General features: G+C 43.3%; 1 protein-coding gene across 4 annotated transcripts in view; it reads right to left on the bottom strand.

The window, feature by feature from the left end:
• szt2 (SZT2 subunit of KICSTOR complex) overlaps positions 1–15,875 on the bottom strand; it is a 98,390-nt gene that overhangs the window by 78,720 nt on the left and 3,795 nt on the right. For 3 of the 4 annotated variants that reach the window (XM_030726926.1, XM_030726929.1, XM_030726928.1), the window contains exons 4-29: positions 14,414–14,584; positions 13,922–14,044; positions 12,725–12,887; positions 11,953–12,059; positions 11,608–11,818; positions 10,642–10,812; positions 10,315–10,546; positions 10,078–10,207; positions 9,526–9,671; positions 9,269–9,421; positions 9,041–9,155; positions 8,628–8,833; positions 8,209–8,445; positions 7,954–8,032; positions 7,751–7,839; positions 7,489–7,657; positions 7,203–7,320; positions 6,764–6,877; positions 5,724–5,924; positions 5,437–5,534; positions 5,142–5,280; positions 4,754–5,065; positions 4,456–4,663; positions 3,999–4,046; positions 1,925–2,052; positions 634–904 (exon numbers count right to left, since the gene is read on the bottom strand). In XM_030726926.1, the coding sequence (XP_030582786.1) occupies positions 634–904; positions 1,925–2,052; positions 3,999–4,046; positions 4,456–4,663; positions 4,754–5,065; positions 5,142–5,280; positions 5,437–5,534; positions 5,724–5,924; positions 6,764–6,877; positions 7,203–7,320; positions 7,489–7,657; positions 7,751–7,839; positions 7,954–8,032; positions 8,209–8,445; positions 8,628–8,833; positions 9,041–9,155; positions 9,269–9,421; positions 9,526–9,671; positions 10,078–10,207; positions 10,315–10,546; positions 10,642–10,812; positions 11,608–11,818; positions 11,953–12,059; positions 12,725–12,887; positions 13,922–14,044; positions 14,414–14,584 (4,139 nt within the window). The remainder of the gene's footprint in view (positions 1–633; positions 905–1,924; positions 2,053–3,998; positions 4,047–4,455; positions 4,664–4,753; positions 5,066–5,141; positions 5,281–5,436; positions 5,535–5,723; positions 5,925–6,763; positions 6,878–7,202; positions 7,321–7,488; positions 7,658–7,750; positions 7,840–7,953; positions 8,033–8,208; positions 8,446–8,627; positions 8,834–9,040; positions 9,156–9,268; positions 9,422–9,525; positions 9,672–10,077; positions 10,208–10,314; positions 10,547–10,641; positions 10,813–11,607; positions 11,819–11,952; positions 12,060–12,724; positions 12,888–13,921; positions 14,045–14,413; positions 14,585–15,875) is intronic. The other variant, XM_030726927.1, reaches the window with a different exon arrangement.

Here is a 15,875-nt window from a genome sequence, read left to right as displayed (position 1 = left end):
ACCCTCCAACCAATTGTTCCTGAAGGCTGCCCCTCCCTGAGTCTGGTTCTACCATCATCCTGTTAAAAGGGAGTTCTTCATCCCCACATTTACCAAGTGCTTGCTCATAGAGGATGGTCTGATTGTTGTTTTTTCCCCCCACAATTTAGTAAAGTCTTTACCTTACAATATAAAGCACCGTGTGAAGTGGCACTAGATAAATACAATTTAAACTGAACTGTAATTATCCGTGTTTTTTTTCCTTTTAATGATCTCTGGATGTTTTATACTTGTTCTATTATTTTCTACATTTTAAATTCTTTTTTAAGACTTTCTCTGAAGAAAAGTGCAAAATAAATAAAGTATGTGTATGTCACACTAACATCAGAACATAAAGAAAAACCCTGTGTTGATGAGTTTCACCCACTCCAACAGCACCATCTGGTGGAAGAAGATGGTCATACCATCATGCCATTATTATTTTCCCTAACACTGCTTGATGGTCTGTTATTCAGACTGTACACTCACACTGAACTTTCTTACACTACACTTTACCATTATAAATGCTGATTATGCCAAATAGAAAATCCTTATGCAGGTTCCTCAAAAACTTTGTAGCATTTAATCTGATTGTGATGACTCCATTAGCTTCACCTGGATGAAGAGGCCACAGCAGCTTTGTCATCTGACTGCTCCTCCTTAGCTTCCCCAATGATGAAGGTGGCAGGGCTCCTCGAAGGTTTCAGATTCCCTCCTCCCCATCCTGGAGCCTTGCCGTGATCTCTGAAGACCCTGATGTGTCCACAAAGCGTTTGCAGGAAGGACGTGATGTCGATCTCCTGCAGCGACTCTTCACAGTAGTCCATCGCCATCAGGATGTCCTGGGAGCTGATGTTGTAGGACTGCTGCAGGCTGCGGTATACACCTGAGGAACATGTGACAAACCAGTCACCGATGGTCATACACATCATAGCCACTGATCTTCAGCTATACTTTAACTGTATTAACTTTGAAGCTGTACACTTTGTTGAAGAGAAATTAATCAGAAACATGTTCCCATGGATCTCAGACTTATTTACAGAGCAAGCATGAACTTCATTTTCAAACTGACAAGACTTTCATGTTGAGGAGCATCACTGGTGCTGGAACCAAGTCTCATCACCAGTGACTATCCAGAGACCAAACAGGAGTCCTCAAAGGAAGACTCGACATCCAAGCCTGAAGGTGGTGCACCAGGTCAAGAGTGCTCAGGGGCACGCCTTTCATTTTTCCCCATCACTCTATGTGAATTCATCCCCTACGGTCAGACTGTCAACACAGAGTTCTACAGAGAAGTCCTGAGGCGTCTGAGAGAGACGATTTATCATTATATCTCACTCCCCAAACTTGCCAGCGCTGACTTTGTGATTCTGTCCTCTCCTGACCTGAAACTAGCTTAACTCTCCCTGTTGGTGTTAGCCACCACTGCTCAGTTGGTGTGTGGGCTGCCCGTGGAGTTTTCCTGTGTGATAACTCATACTATATGGGTTAAAACAGGCTTTTAAAACAGTTTTTTACTTCATTATTGTGAGTTAAGAGCAGACTGAAAAGGGGGGAAAGGGTACCATTAACATACCTGACAAGTGGTGCTGATCATGTTAGTGTTAATATCGCAATATTCCAACCTTGGCTATGACTTTAGATTATTTTTACATAGCCAGGATCAAAATACACATGAAAGTATCTAAATGAAATTATTCAGAAGCCTTGTGTAAGTGCAGTGGGATACTCAGAAGAACACAGCTCTCACAAGTCCTGAATTCTTCCTTCCTTCACCTCATGATGCTTTCCAATAAGGTCAAGGGAAAGTCATTCGGAAAAGTCAGAGGAAGGAAGTTTTTTTGGACCTCTCAATTGTAGCCTAAGTCAACCTTCTTCAGAGTGTGCGCTGATGGAGGCAGGTTACCTTTGACGTAGCTCTGGTGGTAATGCTCCTGCAGCAGGCTGCAGTAGTTGGCCAGCTCCTTGTGTTTGTGAGGCTGAGCCAGGAGGTCGGTCCAAGGGGACGGACTGCTGCGGTCCTGAGACAGAGACCTGCCAAAGGACAACAGCAGGGTAAAAACACTCAGAGGAAGTAAACACACTCCAGTGAGCTACTACAGATGAAGGATCAATTGAACCCACATGGACAAATTTATGTTAATCCATGAAACCACAATTTCACATGTGTAAAAAAACAGTACTGGTTAAAATACAGACGATTAAATTCCTTCTCATATTTCAGAAGCACTTACATTTAAGCTTTAACCCAGATCCACACTACAGTAAAGGCCCAGTCACACAGGCCTAGAGACCAGTTGCCGACACCCTGGCAGCCCCAAATCCTTGCAACCTCCAGCAACCACTAAACAACTGAAATTCAAATTTTCATTCACTACGTGGTTGGCATCAATGAATATGTAATTTTCGCTGGCGATTGGTCGCCAGCTGGTGTCTAGGCCTGTGTGACTGGAGCTCAAGCATCAGTAAAGGAGGCAACAAGCCTGCAAGGGACAGCTGAACCTCCACAGCAAGCATGTGAAGCACTGAATCAGGGGGGTGGATCATTTATTAGGACAAAGGGAGGGAGACATAAAGCAGGGTGAAGAAGAGCCTGATCACCAATGATGTAAGGTGGTTTCGTTCATGTAACAGTGAGAGTTGCTCAAGAAAAGTAAAAGAAAAAAAAAGGTATGAAGCAACAGTTTAACAATATTTAAAGTTATACATTTTAAACAAGATAAGTGACTTTGAATTTAGATTCAAATTACTCATGTAACCATGAAGGATTCAGAACTTAAAAAAGAGGAAAAATAGTCCATATTTCATACACAACAGGCCAGTTCTCCTCTTGCAGTGACACCCAGTGATGTTACATTGTATCCTCTGGATATTAAATTTAGATTGAACAAAAGAGGTCTTTTATTGTTCTTAATAGAGGAAATCTTCCTCTGCATTGACCCCATTCTAAGTGTCTGAAGCAGTGGCCAGCCACTGTGCAATGGCTGGGGATCAACTCCAGAGTCCAAACTTCACCTACTATGTTTTTAATTCTCAACATCATAATAACTTTATGCGTTCCCAAGCATGCCGCTGTCCTGTGATCTCAATTTCATCCTCGGACTCAACAAGAAGCTCCATGCAAACGTCTGTGTACCCTCAGACTGTTCAGAGTGCAGCGTCTGTGTGATACAAGCACCATCAGAGCAGACACTGGAAAACAGAATACCGGTAATTGGAATAATTGCTCATCCTTGTTATGCGCATCTGCAGGCAAACATAATCCCGGCCTAACTGAAGTCTGTTTTAAATATCAGTACAATCCACTATTTTATCAGCACTTCTGAGGGGTATGAATAAACGCTCCCGAGCCATTTTTGACAGCTTCAGGTACACAGATCTTAGTGTTAGGTCAGTGAAATGTGCCATCCAACACTGAATTACTCACACCAGCACAAATGATCTTTTTTTAATAAGAAAAAAAAGCCTATCCCAGCTGTCACAGGCAGGGAACACCCTGTACAGGTCGCCAGCCTGTCGCAGGGTCAACACAGAGAGACAGACAACCATTCACACTCACATTCACACCTATGGGCAATTTATAATTAACCTAAACCCAGTAACTGCATGTCTTTGGACTGTGGCAGGGTATGCGTTAAGGCAGGGCTACAGGTTCAAGATGCTTCCACAACGGCTTCAGACCTGAAAAATGACATTCAACCATTTTAATGCAGAGCTCCAAATAACATGACAGTGACAGATAGAGAAATATGACCCTTTGATCAGTGTCTGTTTGTTTGCAGCAACATGAGCTTGAGGAGGAAGCACAGACAGGCCTGGGGAGGGAGGACGACTTTACGAGCCTACAGTTTTAGAAAAGCCACAATGTCCCGCACTACAGAAGATAAGCGCGTCCCTAAGTTCTCAGAGGCGTCCAGTGCAAGCTGAGCAGCCCCTCGGCAGACAGAGAAGGAGAGCAGACAGACAGGATAGTGTGCTACCTGAACTTCAACTGCTGATACATCTCCCAGGACTCTGCATCTTGAGCTCTATTCTCACCCATGAAGACAACCAGAGACACACATGTTAACAACTGCACTGAAACGTCTGAGAAAAATCCAAGGCTCACAGTGTGTCAGACTGACAAAGCCTAATTACAACATGACTCTTCATTGTGTGATTTTGTCTATCATTTCTACCAGGTACTAAGACCGGTGCATATTCTGCATTGTCTATTCCACACATTTGGCTGACAGTTTCTTGACTGGTTTTTGTATTCTAGGCAAGTACTCTGTGGTCATTAAGCTAGCCAAAGCTACAATAAACAGAATAATTCTATAATAATTATATTTGAACCATTAAATTCTAACTGACAACATGGTAATTTTGCAACAATTTTTTTTAAACAATATTTCAATGCTTGCTTCTTTTTTTCCCCATAGCGAGCGAACTCTGTACCTGAAGAAGATGTCCCTGGGTTGGCGACTAGAGTTTGGGTGAACCAGCTGCTCCTTCAGATTCTCCAGTGAGCAGTTGTAGACGTAAACTGGACACTTCAGCTGGCTGCTGTCACCGGTGCTCTGCTGGGAAAGCTGCCTGCTGAGGCTGATATGGAAGTTTGCCTTGTGTGGTTCAGAGAAGTGGACTCCCTCTTTGTCACCAACATCTGAAAATGTGGGCCAAAAGAAAACTTTGTGTGTAAAATGTTGTAACAGTTAATAAGTGTGATCATACAGCAGTGAGATTTCAGGCTGACCCAAACTTGGTATCCAAGATTCCATGTCCGACCCTCTGCTGTCCCAGCTGTTCTGGTCCAGGGTCTGGGAGTCAGCGGGCCCAGTCTGACCTTCAGATGGAGAAGAGAGCGCAGGGGACCTATTAGTGCTGGAGCTCCGTCGCAGTTTAGAGGACAGACTGAGGCCAGATTCGGACCCCTCAAGGCCACCAGTGGATCCAGACAGGGAGTCTGCCTGAGATTTGTTGCTGGGAGTCAAAGTGTCATCCTCCTGTGTGCTCACATTACTCCGAGGCTCATTCTCCAGCCCCGAGGCCATCAACATCAGAACATCTGCAACAAAAAAAAAAAAAAAAAATCACGAGAATGTGCTAGAACCACATCAGCGCTAACAGAACCGCAGGCTTACCTGTGAAGGTAGCAGGGAGGAAGGTGAGGATTAGGTGCTGGGAGCTGACGTGTTTGGCGTAGCACCTCCACTGTGGCGTAGAGCAGCTCCTCTCCAACAACAGGGGCTCTTCATCCACGAGGTCTGCATTACTGAAACTCTGCCAAACACAGGGAGGAAACACATGTTACAAAAGTAGCACACGACGATGAAGGCCCTGACACAGCTGCCACTGCAGACTTCCACTGTGTAAGTATTTTAATTGTAGCTGTCCTCAGACAGCTGACACAGTTGCTGTTACGATGGATGGGATTACCTGTAAAGTGCTGGTTGACCCCATCACCTCTTTGCTGCTGCCGGTGGTGTAGAATGATGTCATAGTGTCCTGTCTATCTGGAGGCTTCACATACTCCTCTGATAAAGCAGAAGAGACAGAAGCTGATAAATTAGAGGGCACAAAAACTCATCAGGAATCTCCTTTTCATAATTTATTGGATGATTTTTATCCTATATATTTTTTTATAACTGGAAGACAATAACTTGCTTCCACAAAATTCCTTTGGCTAGATTCACCTCTGAAATGAGACAAAGACACACGCTGACCTTTAATAACAGGCAGGGAGAAAGGAGCGACGTGGCCATCTCGTTCTCGCTCCAAGATGTGATGCATGAAGGCCACATGGTCACTTTCAGCTAACAGGATCTCTCTGTCGCTGAGCTCGTTCTCCAGGCTGGTGTGGAAGAGGCTGAGCAGGAGCTCATTGGGCAGGCAGGAGGAGCCATTAATCTCCTCATTCTCCATCGCTGAAAATGCAAAGATACACAAGGGAACATTCTCAGATCACCCCTTTTTTCTTATTTCATTCTAATTCCTGGTAAAAAAAAAGGCACTCTTTTCATGAAAAATATATATGGAGATATGGAGAATGTTATATGGAGAATTTTATGTATCACAACTACTTTCGTACATATTTCAGGGGGTCGGTGCAGTTTGAGCTCGTTAGCAGAGTTGAGACCAGATCCGAGGAGGCAGAGAAATCATTTCATAGAGCGTCTATCTGTGTGTCTGAGGCAAAATAGTTTACCATTTCCACATCACTGTATTTTCACTAACGGTGTGCATTTTGAGCTACGAACATGCTTGTTGCCAAATGCAGTGGTCTGATTGGTCAGATCTGTTTATTTGCATGTGAAAAATCTGAAAAATCAAGCTCGGGAGAAAAAACTCGGTTGGTGTGAACGGCTGCATTAAGAATACACAAGTCCGAAAAATATTTTTAATGGACAAAACATTCGCACAAATTTTAAACACCTGGTGTGAAAAGGCCTTTAGAAGCCATTTCTTTCTTAGTACGCTGTTTCTATAAATCAAAAAAACGTATTGGTGAAGTGGTGCTGTGTCTCTGTGCTGCAGGAGAGGTATGAGAATGAGAAGAGATCAACACACAGAGGGAACGAGATGCAAACTAAGTGACTCGGTACTGACAATCTGGAAGTAATGCTTTATGTAACACATCATCAAGCTCGTCTCATTTGAAAATGCAGTGATACGCAACACGGCATCACCGAACCTTCACAGATATACACTATGCTACTATGTATGAAGTAGTATGAAGGAAACCGTGCAGATGAACCATCTGTACCTGTGCTGAACGTGAGGAAAAAGAGTTCAACCTGCTGGCATTTGGGGAGCAGCTTAATGAGGTTGAACTGGAAAGGAACCATGTGGATGCTCTCCTCAGAGACCAGATGCTCTCCTGCATATGCACATAATGGAAAATCATCCATCATTACACTTTCAAACAGGCAGACAACAGAGAGAAACATTCTTTCATTTAATAGTTAATTTGCTATTTTTCACTCTATAAAACCAGTGAATTACATCCACTGAGCCACTTGAAGACATTAATTGTACAGCATTAGTTTTGTGTTTGACTAAAAGGGCCTCAGCAGCCATCTAAAAATGGAAAACTCAATGGAAATAATCAACAATTTTAAACTGCAGCAGAACAGCAGTGTGACATGACTCCTGCAGTAATTCAAAAAAAAATTAAATGCTAATTTAAAGTTAAATTTAGTTACCTTGTGTATCCTTGAGTCCAGCTGGCAGAGAGCAGACCTGATCCTTATTCTGACAGAGCTGGCTCAAATATTCAAAGGTCATCATGGCAGACATGCAGGCCAAATCCCTTGGGAAGATCTACAGCAACACAGCAGGACCTCTTAAATTAAATCTACTGCTTTTTTATAAGAATTTGTTTTACATATAGACAACAAAAACAGAGCTATTTATGAGCTATTTACACTCTAGCCTCCAGAACCCAGTAAATAAGTGTGTGAAGTAGCCATATAAACCAGTTATTCGTACTGCTTGAGGGATCTCCAGGTACTTAAGGCCCTGAAAGCTGCGGTGCTGGTCTGCGCAGTTCACCACTGTGCCACACTGCGGTTCCACCCAGCATTCAGTCACGAGGTTCAGCTCAGTGTCCAAGTCTACCGCCTCCACCTCGGTGTCATTGTCATCGTCGGTAGAGAAGCTAGAACCCCAAAGAAAATGACGACAAACTGAGCACAAAATATTTCAATTACCAGATCATGTGTTCTATACTGATGGTTACTGCCAGGCTTACCTGTCCTTGGTTGAGGTAGAGTGAGGGGGAAATAGAATATACTGAACAATACAAGAGTGACTCTCTCTGTCCGTGTCTCCTGACATTCCCTGAAGGCACAAATAAAATTCAGTGGAACCCAAAAAAAACAAAAACAAAAAAAAAAAATCAGGATCACAGAGCAAAATCAGGGGGTTGCAGGCGAACACCCTGCTGTTCTTTACCTTCATTGGCAGTTCGATCACCATGTTTATAATGCCCTCGCCACTGGCAGCAAAGTTAAAGCCTTCTGATAGGCGAATCCTGCACAGACATTAGGAGAAATGTTAAAGGGACAGGTCACCCTAAGATCAATGAGCTTTGGCCTTTAGTGCCATTTATTCATCTAGATTTGCGGCTGTGAGTCTCTTAGTTTTAGATAGAGTAGCTGAGATGTGTTCCTTCTCTTAAATATATGCAATTAAATAGAGTGAACTCACTCAGACAGCATGGACAGGATATGAGCAACAGCCTGCATGGCTACAGCTGGTCCCTGGCTGCTCTGCACAGCCCACACCCAGCGCCGGTGCAGGAAGTAACGTGACAGAGAGGCCAGCGTGGAGGAGGCTGTGCGATTGGCTGCCACACTGAGGGGTGCCGCGCTGCTGGAGGGCAGTGGGATGTTCTCCATGTTGAAGATGAAGGGAGTCCTGAAGTCTAGAGGAAGCTTGTCATACCTGCACAGAATCAGGAGTTATTATCCAGGAGGTAATAATCAGGAGTTGTTGGACCGGTTAGTAGCCACAGCAAACTGTGTAACCAGTACTTTTAACTTGTTACACATTTATTAATTAGGGATGTCAAATAAATAAGCGTCAGGTTTATTACACTGTATGACCTTCTTCTGATAAGCGCTAACCTGATAAGCAGCTTTTCCAGAGGCTTACTGAGCACCACCACACAGGGTCTGTCAGAGAGCGCGGGCTTGGGAGCAGGGATGGAGGGGGACTTGGATGGAGAAGGGTGGCCCACAGCCTTCCTCTTGGTCTTGGGTGTCGCCTCTTTGTTCTGAACACGATGAGGGAAGCGAAGCTTCAGGATTTGCTCTCGCAGTTCATCAACGATCTGATTTTTAAAAAAAAAAAGTACAAATGTCACAGAGAGTTACCAAAGTGGTTTTCCTGCATAAATATGGCCTATTACATCCTCATTTTCACACAATTCCTTAAAATAGAAATGGAGAAGGCAATTTATAAAATGAGACAAATATATCATACAAGAGTACTTATTTATGGAGGAAAATAATCCAATACTACATATACGACTCAGTACCTTGTTTCTAACATGGGCTGGTGTACCAATGGGAAAACCCAGACGCAGGACCATGCAGGGTGTCTTTGAGATGACACGGACCAGGTAGAAGGAGGTGGGAGGCTGATCAGAGGAGCTGTTGAGTCAGAGGGAGAAGAAAGAGTGCGCCAGCAGAATCTCACCAGTGTGTGAAAACTTATTTCCAAGTGTAAATAAGCCAATACCAGCCAACGCCTTCTGTCATCTCACCTGTATATGAGTTTTACATATGAGTAACCCTCCACCAGCACAAAGCTGCTGCAGTCCCTGAGCAGGGACGTGAGGGCCGAGTGGGAGATGCGACACTGAATGGTGCTGTAACGTCCGTTGTTTCCAGGCGTGTGCAGATGTTTGGGAACAGGCCTGCGAGGTAGAAATACTGCGGTAACAATGAAAGACTGACAGAGAGAAACAAATATGGCTACTAAGAATTAAGATCAAAAATCATTTAGCTTTATGGTTCTTACATGTCATGCTCGAGGATGATGACGATGCGATGCATGTGTAGCCATCTCTGCCAGAAGTTGGCGTCCATGGAGAGGATGGGCTTCCAGTATGACGCAAACTGGGACTGAGACGAGTCTTTTGATCCACTGTGCTGCAGAGACAGGACCTGGAGAAGGAGAATATAATTTAGTGTTAACTGATAAAGGCAGATTAGCAACGTTTAACTGTTGTTATGGAGCTCTCTGGCACAGAAAAATAACATGTATCAGCATCTGATACACACAATACATGTTAGCAGGTGGCACACAATGACAGTTCATGAGATTCTGCCATCATCTGAATAATAGCTTTCATAATCAGCTGATGTTTCACTGGAATCAATCAGACTTCACTAACACCTCTTCCCACCTAATCTAAAAACAGTTTCAGTCATTTCTGATTCTTCCAGCTTCCACTGTGTAACACTGTAATGTTTCTTTTTTAAACCTAGTACTACCACAGTGTATTAGATTAGAATATCTAAGCCCAAACTTCCCAACTTAGCGGTCAAGCACGATAAAACGAGGACTGACCGGAGTGGTGGAGCCAGGAGGGATGTAAAAGAGGGGAACTCCATTTTTGGTGCTCTCGGGAATCGTGTAATTCTCAGGCACTGAGTTAAATGACTGCAGGTGAACCAACATCTGATCGGTCTGGTTGATGCTGGAAACGACAAACAGCACGTGGAGTTTCGTATCAGCATGTTTACATGGTGGTGGGAATGCACAAAGCCTCTAAATGGAAACCAGACTCCCGTCCTCCTGTCATACCTCTGCAGCGTGTTCCAAAAGCGGCGGATGACGGAGGTGCGGTACGGGCTAGTGATGGGTTTCCTCTGGGTGCAGCTGATATCATGCAGGATGTCATAGCTTCCCTCCATCGTTACCTCCACCCTGGTGGTTCTCTTGGTGGGGTCTAGTGGCCAGGAGGTAGCCGCGAGGTACTCAATGTGCATGTTGTGTTTCCATAAGAGCACCAGCTTCACCTCCAGCTGAGTCCCACCTGATGTAACCAGCAGCTTCAGTCTCAACAAAAAAGCCATTTACTACTTTGCTGAGCTACATCTGAGATGTTTGCAAAGATACACAACTGCTTACCTTTAGTAAGGCTTATCTCTCTAATGGTGTAGCCCTCTCTCAGTCGCACGGACACCACGCTGATTAAATGAGCGTGGACTTCTTTCTCCGTGTGCTTCTTCCTCCTCATAACCAGAGCGGGATTTCCACTGGCCGACACCAGGTGCTCGTTGAATAGTTTGTGCTGGGAAACTACAAAACAGAGAAACAGGTAGTTTGATGACAATTGTGACGATCACAATCATGTTTGAAGCCATTATAGCCTATACTAAATGCTAAAGCACAAGAGGAACAGGAATTAAATGCAGTGGTGCTGGACCCCTTCCAAAATTTCTATATTTATATTTAAATATGACATATAATATAATCAGTTTTCCACATAATGTAGCTAAAGATACCCCAGTTAAGTAAAAGAGACAAAAATATGAGATTAAAAATCATCACAACTGAATTTTTATTGATTTTAAAGTCGTTGTTTGGTTTGTTACAAATGATGGAGTTGTGCTTATGTTAAGTTTAAAATGCAGGAAATCCGAATACATATCTTACAATGTACCCAAAAGAATTCTTTAGTGTAATGTTTAAAATTAATATTATCATTTAGGCGTGCATTCGGTCTGTAAACACGACAGCTCGAAAACTTTTGAATTCATTCTGACAAAAGTTTGTAGGGGTGTAGCTGTTTGTATTGACAGTATATGGGCATATAGGGAATGGTATATGGGGATTCTAAATATGTCACATTTGACCTTTGACCCCACTTTTACATTTCGCCGCTGCCTTTCTTCGACCCCAAAATGCATTATAGCTTTAAAGAAAGTATTGTCAAGAGAAAGAGAATGAGCTGTAGTATAATATTATAAAATATTATAAAATAAGCTCAAGGTATTCAAGGCTTGTCCTGCTGCCTTTGTTCACCTGTTAGAGAAAAAAAAAACAGCTGTACCTCCAAGTACTTCAAAGACTAAGAGTGTGCGCAGCTCTCACCACAGAAATACTCAGAGTTCATGGACTCGGGGGTCTTGAGGAAGGAGTAGGTTAAGAAAGCCTTGTGGTAGGCGTTCATTTCCTGGCTATTTAGGTCCGGTTCAGGACAGCTGGGCAGGTAAGAGCCAAAAGTGGCCAATGAGATGAACTTCATCAGCTCAACGTTGGGGATGTAGCCAAAGCTGCAGTCGTAGGAGTACGCGCCACCAACCTATAAATGCACAAACAGAACTCACATCTCTTCCATTAAGGAGCAAGACTATCGTCACCTCCTCAGATCACAGTTCTTTCATACAAAGCTTGCAGCTTATATTCCGGATATAAAGTTTAGTTTATTGTCTTTACTTGGACAAAGGAGCAGGAGATGGTTCCACTCCTGAGCTGGTTCAGCAGGGTTTCACACATGGCGACATCAGGAACACTCGTCACCCCGTCCGTGATTATAATGATACCTGCAGCACAAAGACAGGTAAGTTCTTAAAGTGAAAACTTCTTCTGAAAAACACTCAACTTTCTATCAGTCTCTATATGACCATCATTAAATTACTGCCATGGTGTAAAAACTTTTCTTTAAAAATCTTTAAAAGTTAGATTCTGGAGAAGAAGGTTGTATATATATATATATGTAAGTATTTTATGTGATTGCATTTACTTGCTGTGCAATTAAATTAAATTAAATTGGAATATCTTGTAAATTAACATGAAGTGCTTCTGTTGTTTAAAAAAAAACAGTAGGCAGAGTTTGCATTTGTATCTCAAGCTCAAGTTTTTATTCTTCACAAAGCTCCACCTGTCACTTTACAGAAGAGGAACTGAGTGCATCAGTGATTTAAACCGCCTCAAAGTGTGAACACTTCCTGTACAAATCATGTCATAAACACTATAAGAAAAAGAAAGATTTTCTTGGTTTGCAGAATAAAGGAAACTACGACATAGTATAAAGTTCCAGATCAGATCAATAAGTTGAGCCATACAGCAGCAAACACCACCAGGTTATGTCTAATGGAGTACTGTCCTGCCAGACGTCAACTGTCATTTCTGAGGACGCTGTTCTCTTGATCTGTGCATCTGTGCATTATAATGGACAGTTAATTAATTAAAGTATAGCTTCACCAACCTGCACTGGAGTTTGGGGGTAGCAGCTGGAGGGCCAGGATGCCCTGGCGTACCATGCTGACGAGCCCCATGTCAGCCGACACCACGGAAATGCCCTGCTTCCTGTGGGGGTGCTCGTCCGAGCTGTTGCTCTGGTCACTTGAGTTTTGTGACGGCTCCAAACACTAAAAAAGCAAAAGAAAAAATAAATACATTTGATGCATAACATAGAAGATCTGATCCCACATTCCTTCCTAAGAAACAGTAAATGGTGACAGCAGGCCGTTATTTAAGAATGTTTTCAGCTTAAAGGTATTTATTGCTTATTCCTGTCTAAAAACAGCTTAAACAGTTTAAAACCTAAAGCTACAGCTATGTTTAAACTCCACTGTGTTGAGAGAGACATCAGCTGAAAAGCTGACCCCGGCCGTGCAAGTTCTTGTTACATTTTGCTGAAGGTAATTACAAAATGTACTCTTCATAGATGGACAAGGAGACAGTAACTGTCTTATCTTAGTGACCCACTGAATGCAGTACAAAGTCTACTCCTGTTTGTTTCCTATCTAATAAGCGTGAACAATGTCAGGAGGGACTGTTGTGTTTGTTAACATGTGAGGAGGGATTATCAGCAGTGTGCAGTGAGGTGGGAGGTGATCGCTTCATTTCATTGACCTGTATAATCACTGGACCCAAGACACCACCAGAAGAGTGAAACATAGCTGCTGCAGGTCTGTTCCTTCTTCCCAGTAAGGCCCATTCACAGAACAGGGTCAAGACGCTTCTATTTGTCTTTACTAACAATGACCTGCTGACACAGCGGTCACGAGTGGATAACATGGGGCTAGTGAACCTGCCAGAGATGGATGAAATATCAGACCTGTGCTCTTGTTTGGAAAAATGGATAATGGAGGTGTTTGTGGTTGAGAGCCAAACTGTTAAGGAAGAGGCGCTCTGAGTCAGACTGAAGAGAGACGCTAATGCCATTAAAGTAAAGCTATTCAGTCTGATAAGGTTCAAGGGTATTCAGTATATTTTTGGGAGGGAAGTTTAGAAAAAGTCTTTGTTTTTACTAGTGAGCAGCAGTGGAACAGTGAAAACTACAGGCATACATACTGATGAGAGGATTCATATTAAAGTGTGTTTACACTTACACTGCATTGCTTTTCTAATCTACAGCATTTTTCCCAGCACAGTGTAATCTCTGCTGGTGTGCACTTGCCTGTTCATGCTGCTGATGCAGGACTTCTGCGATGTTGCTCTCCAAAGCTCTGAGCTGCTGGGAGATTTGTTGCAAGAACTCTTTCAGGTCTGTTTTATCAAGCTGACACCCTTGGACCAAAACCTGCAGGGAATGAGGGGATGAGGACGGTCAGAGAACTGCAGAAACATCTACGGCAGCTTCACATCTCACACAGAAACTAATACAACATGTCTTCAGGTGGTCTGTGGTGGCTGAAATGTGAAGGAGGAGATTAAAGCAGCCCTGTGAAAATCTTGCTATTCCTGACTTTCAGTGGTTTAACTTCTCTGCTTGCTGCAGTGTTGTACAGGTGTACTCCAGGACCCTGTGACATCACTAGTAAGTCTAACATTGTACCCTTCTGACAACAATCCAAACAAATGTGAGGCGGGAAATAAAACACATTCAATCAGAGAGGAACTTTGTTTTGTTTCATTCATTTTTAAGACTGAAGTAAATTACTGTGATCACCTGATGTGAAGTGAGGCCAATAATTGAGGAATACACCAAGATAGTGATGAAGATCTTAGGCTTGAAAAGTTGATCTGTTCCTGGGACTCTGAATGGTTGAGCCAGACCTCTCAGACACAACGACAAGGCACGGAAGACCTCATCAAAAATCATCTCTCCTGTGCTGTCGTCCTGCAGGGCAGAAAACAAAAAACATGTCAAAAATTCTGACATATCATGTACCAGCCGCAGTACCCAGGTGTGAATTGTTCCTTCTCGTGCGCCCCCACTTCAGGCAGCTGTTTCATGCATTTTTCAGAAAGGCTCCCTCTGCAAAAAAAAAAATAATTCATTGACTCAGTGTGGTCTCAGTTCAATGGAATCACTGTTTGAGAGCAAGTCATGCTAAATGTTTTTTTAAGTCCATTAGTAGTGGAGCTGATTGAATCTGCCACGCTTTCTTTACACAGCGTGGCCCCTGAACCTCAGCTGTGCAGGCTGAAGAACCGGCTCAATGGATTTTCACCACATACTGCAAATAAGAGTCCTCCTCTGAAAGTCTCTTAACATTTATGTCAGGGACCAGGCTGATGTAGTGGTTCTCAAGGAGAGCGTGCGGCTTCACAATTAGGCTTTATCCTAACTGTCCTGTCCTGCTGTGAAGACTCAAGCTGAGCTTTTCTGTAGTTGCTGCTTTAGTAGTAACGTTATTGAAAACTGATGTAACAAACACAGGGTTGATGTAACTGTGAAACCAAGGAACATGGCACACTCATGCAGCAGTGACTTCAGACACAAGGCAGGCCCACCCTAAAGCATACAACTGCACCATGTATCCATCCATCCACCCACTTTCTTTCGCTTCAGGGCAGTGGGTGGGCCGGAGTCTATCCTAGCTGTTGTGGGGCGAGAGGCAGGGTACACCATGGATAGGTCATCAATCTGTTGCAGTGATAACACATAGAGATAGACCTCCATTCGCAATCAAATTCACACCTACAGTCAGTTTACCTTAACCCCATGCATGACTTTGGACTGTGGGAGAAAGACATGGAAGCAAAGTTCAAACTCCACACAGGAGTTGGATTTGAAACCAGGAATCTTGCTATGAGACTACAGTGCTAACCACACCATCATAGTGCCCCCCCTCTAACTTGGACCGTCGTCCAAGTACTCCCTCCTGCTCACTGACGGAGACGTCAGAGAGGTTTTTATGCCAGATGTCCTCCCTGAAAACGATCTCTCTCCCCCTCTGGGTCTTGAGTCAGAGCCCTTTCACATGTTAGGCAAATGTGTAAACCACATAAATTCATCAAGAACGTGTTTACTGAGGTTGGAAATCAAGGGAACTATGGTACTACTTTTGGCAACCTAAGGAGTCGCCTCCTGCTGGCCATTTGAATTGTTGCAAGTTTAAGACACTTCCACCAAATTCACTTTTCAGACCCTGAAGAGAAGTCCTCATTTTTTAAATTTTACATAT

The sequence above is a fragment of the Archocentrus centrarchus genome, chromosome 4, assembly GCF_007364275.1.
Source record: "Archocentrus centrarchus isolate MPI-CPG fArcCen1 chromosome 4, fArcCen1, whole genome shotgun sequence".
In the NCBI taxonomy this organism is placed as follows: domain Eukaryota; kingdom Metazoa; phylum Chordata; class Actinopteri; order Cichliformes; family Cichlidae; genus Archocentrus; species Archocentrus centrarchus.
This window is presented reverse-complemented; position numbering and strand designations above follow the sequence as displayed.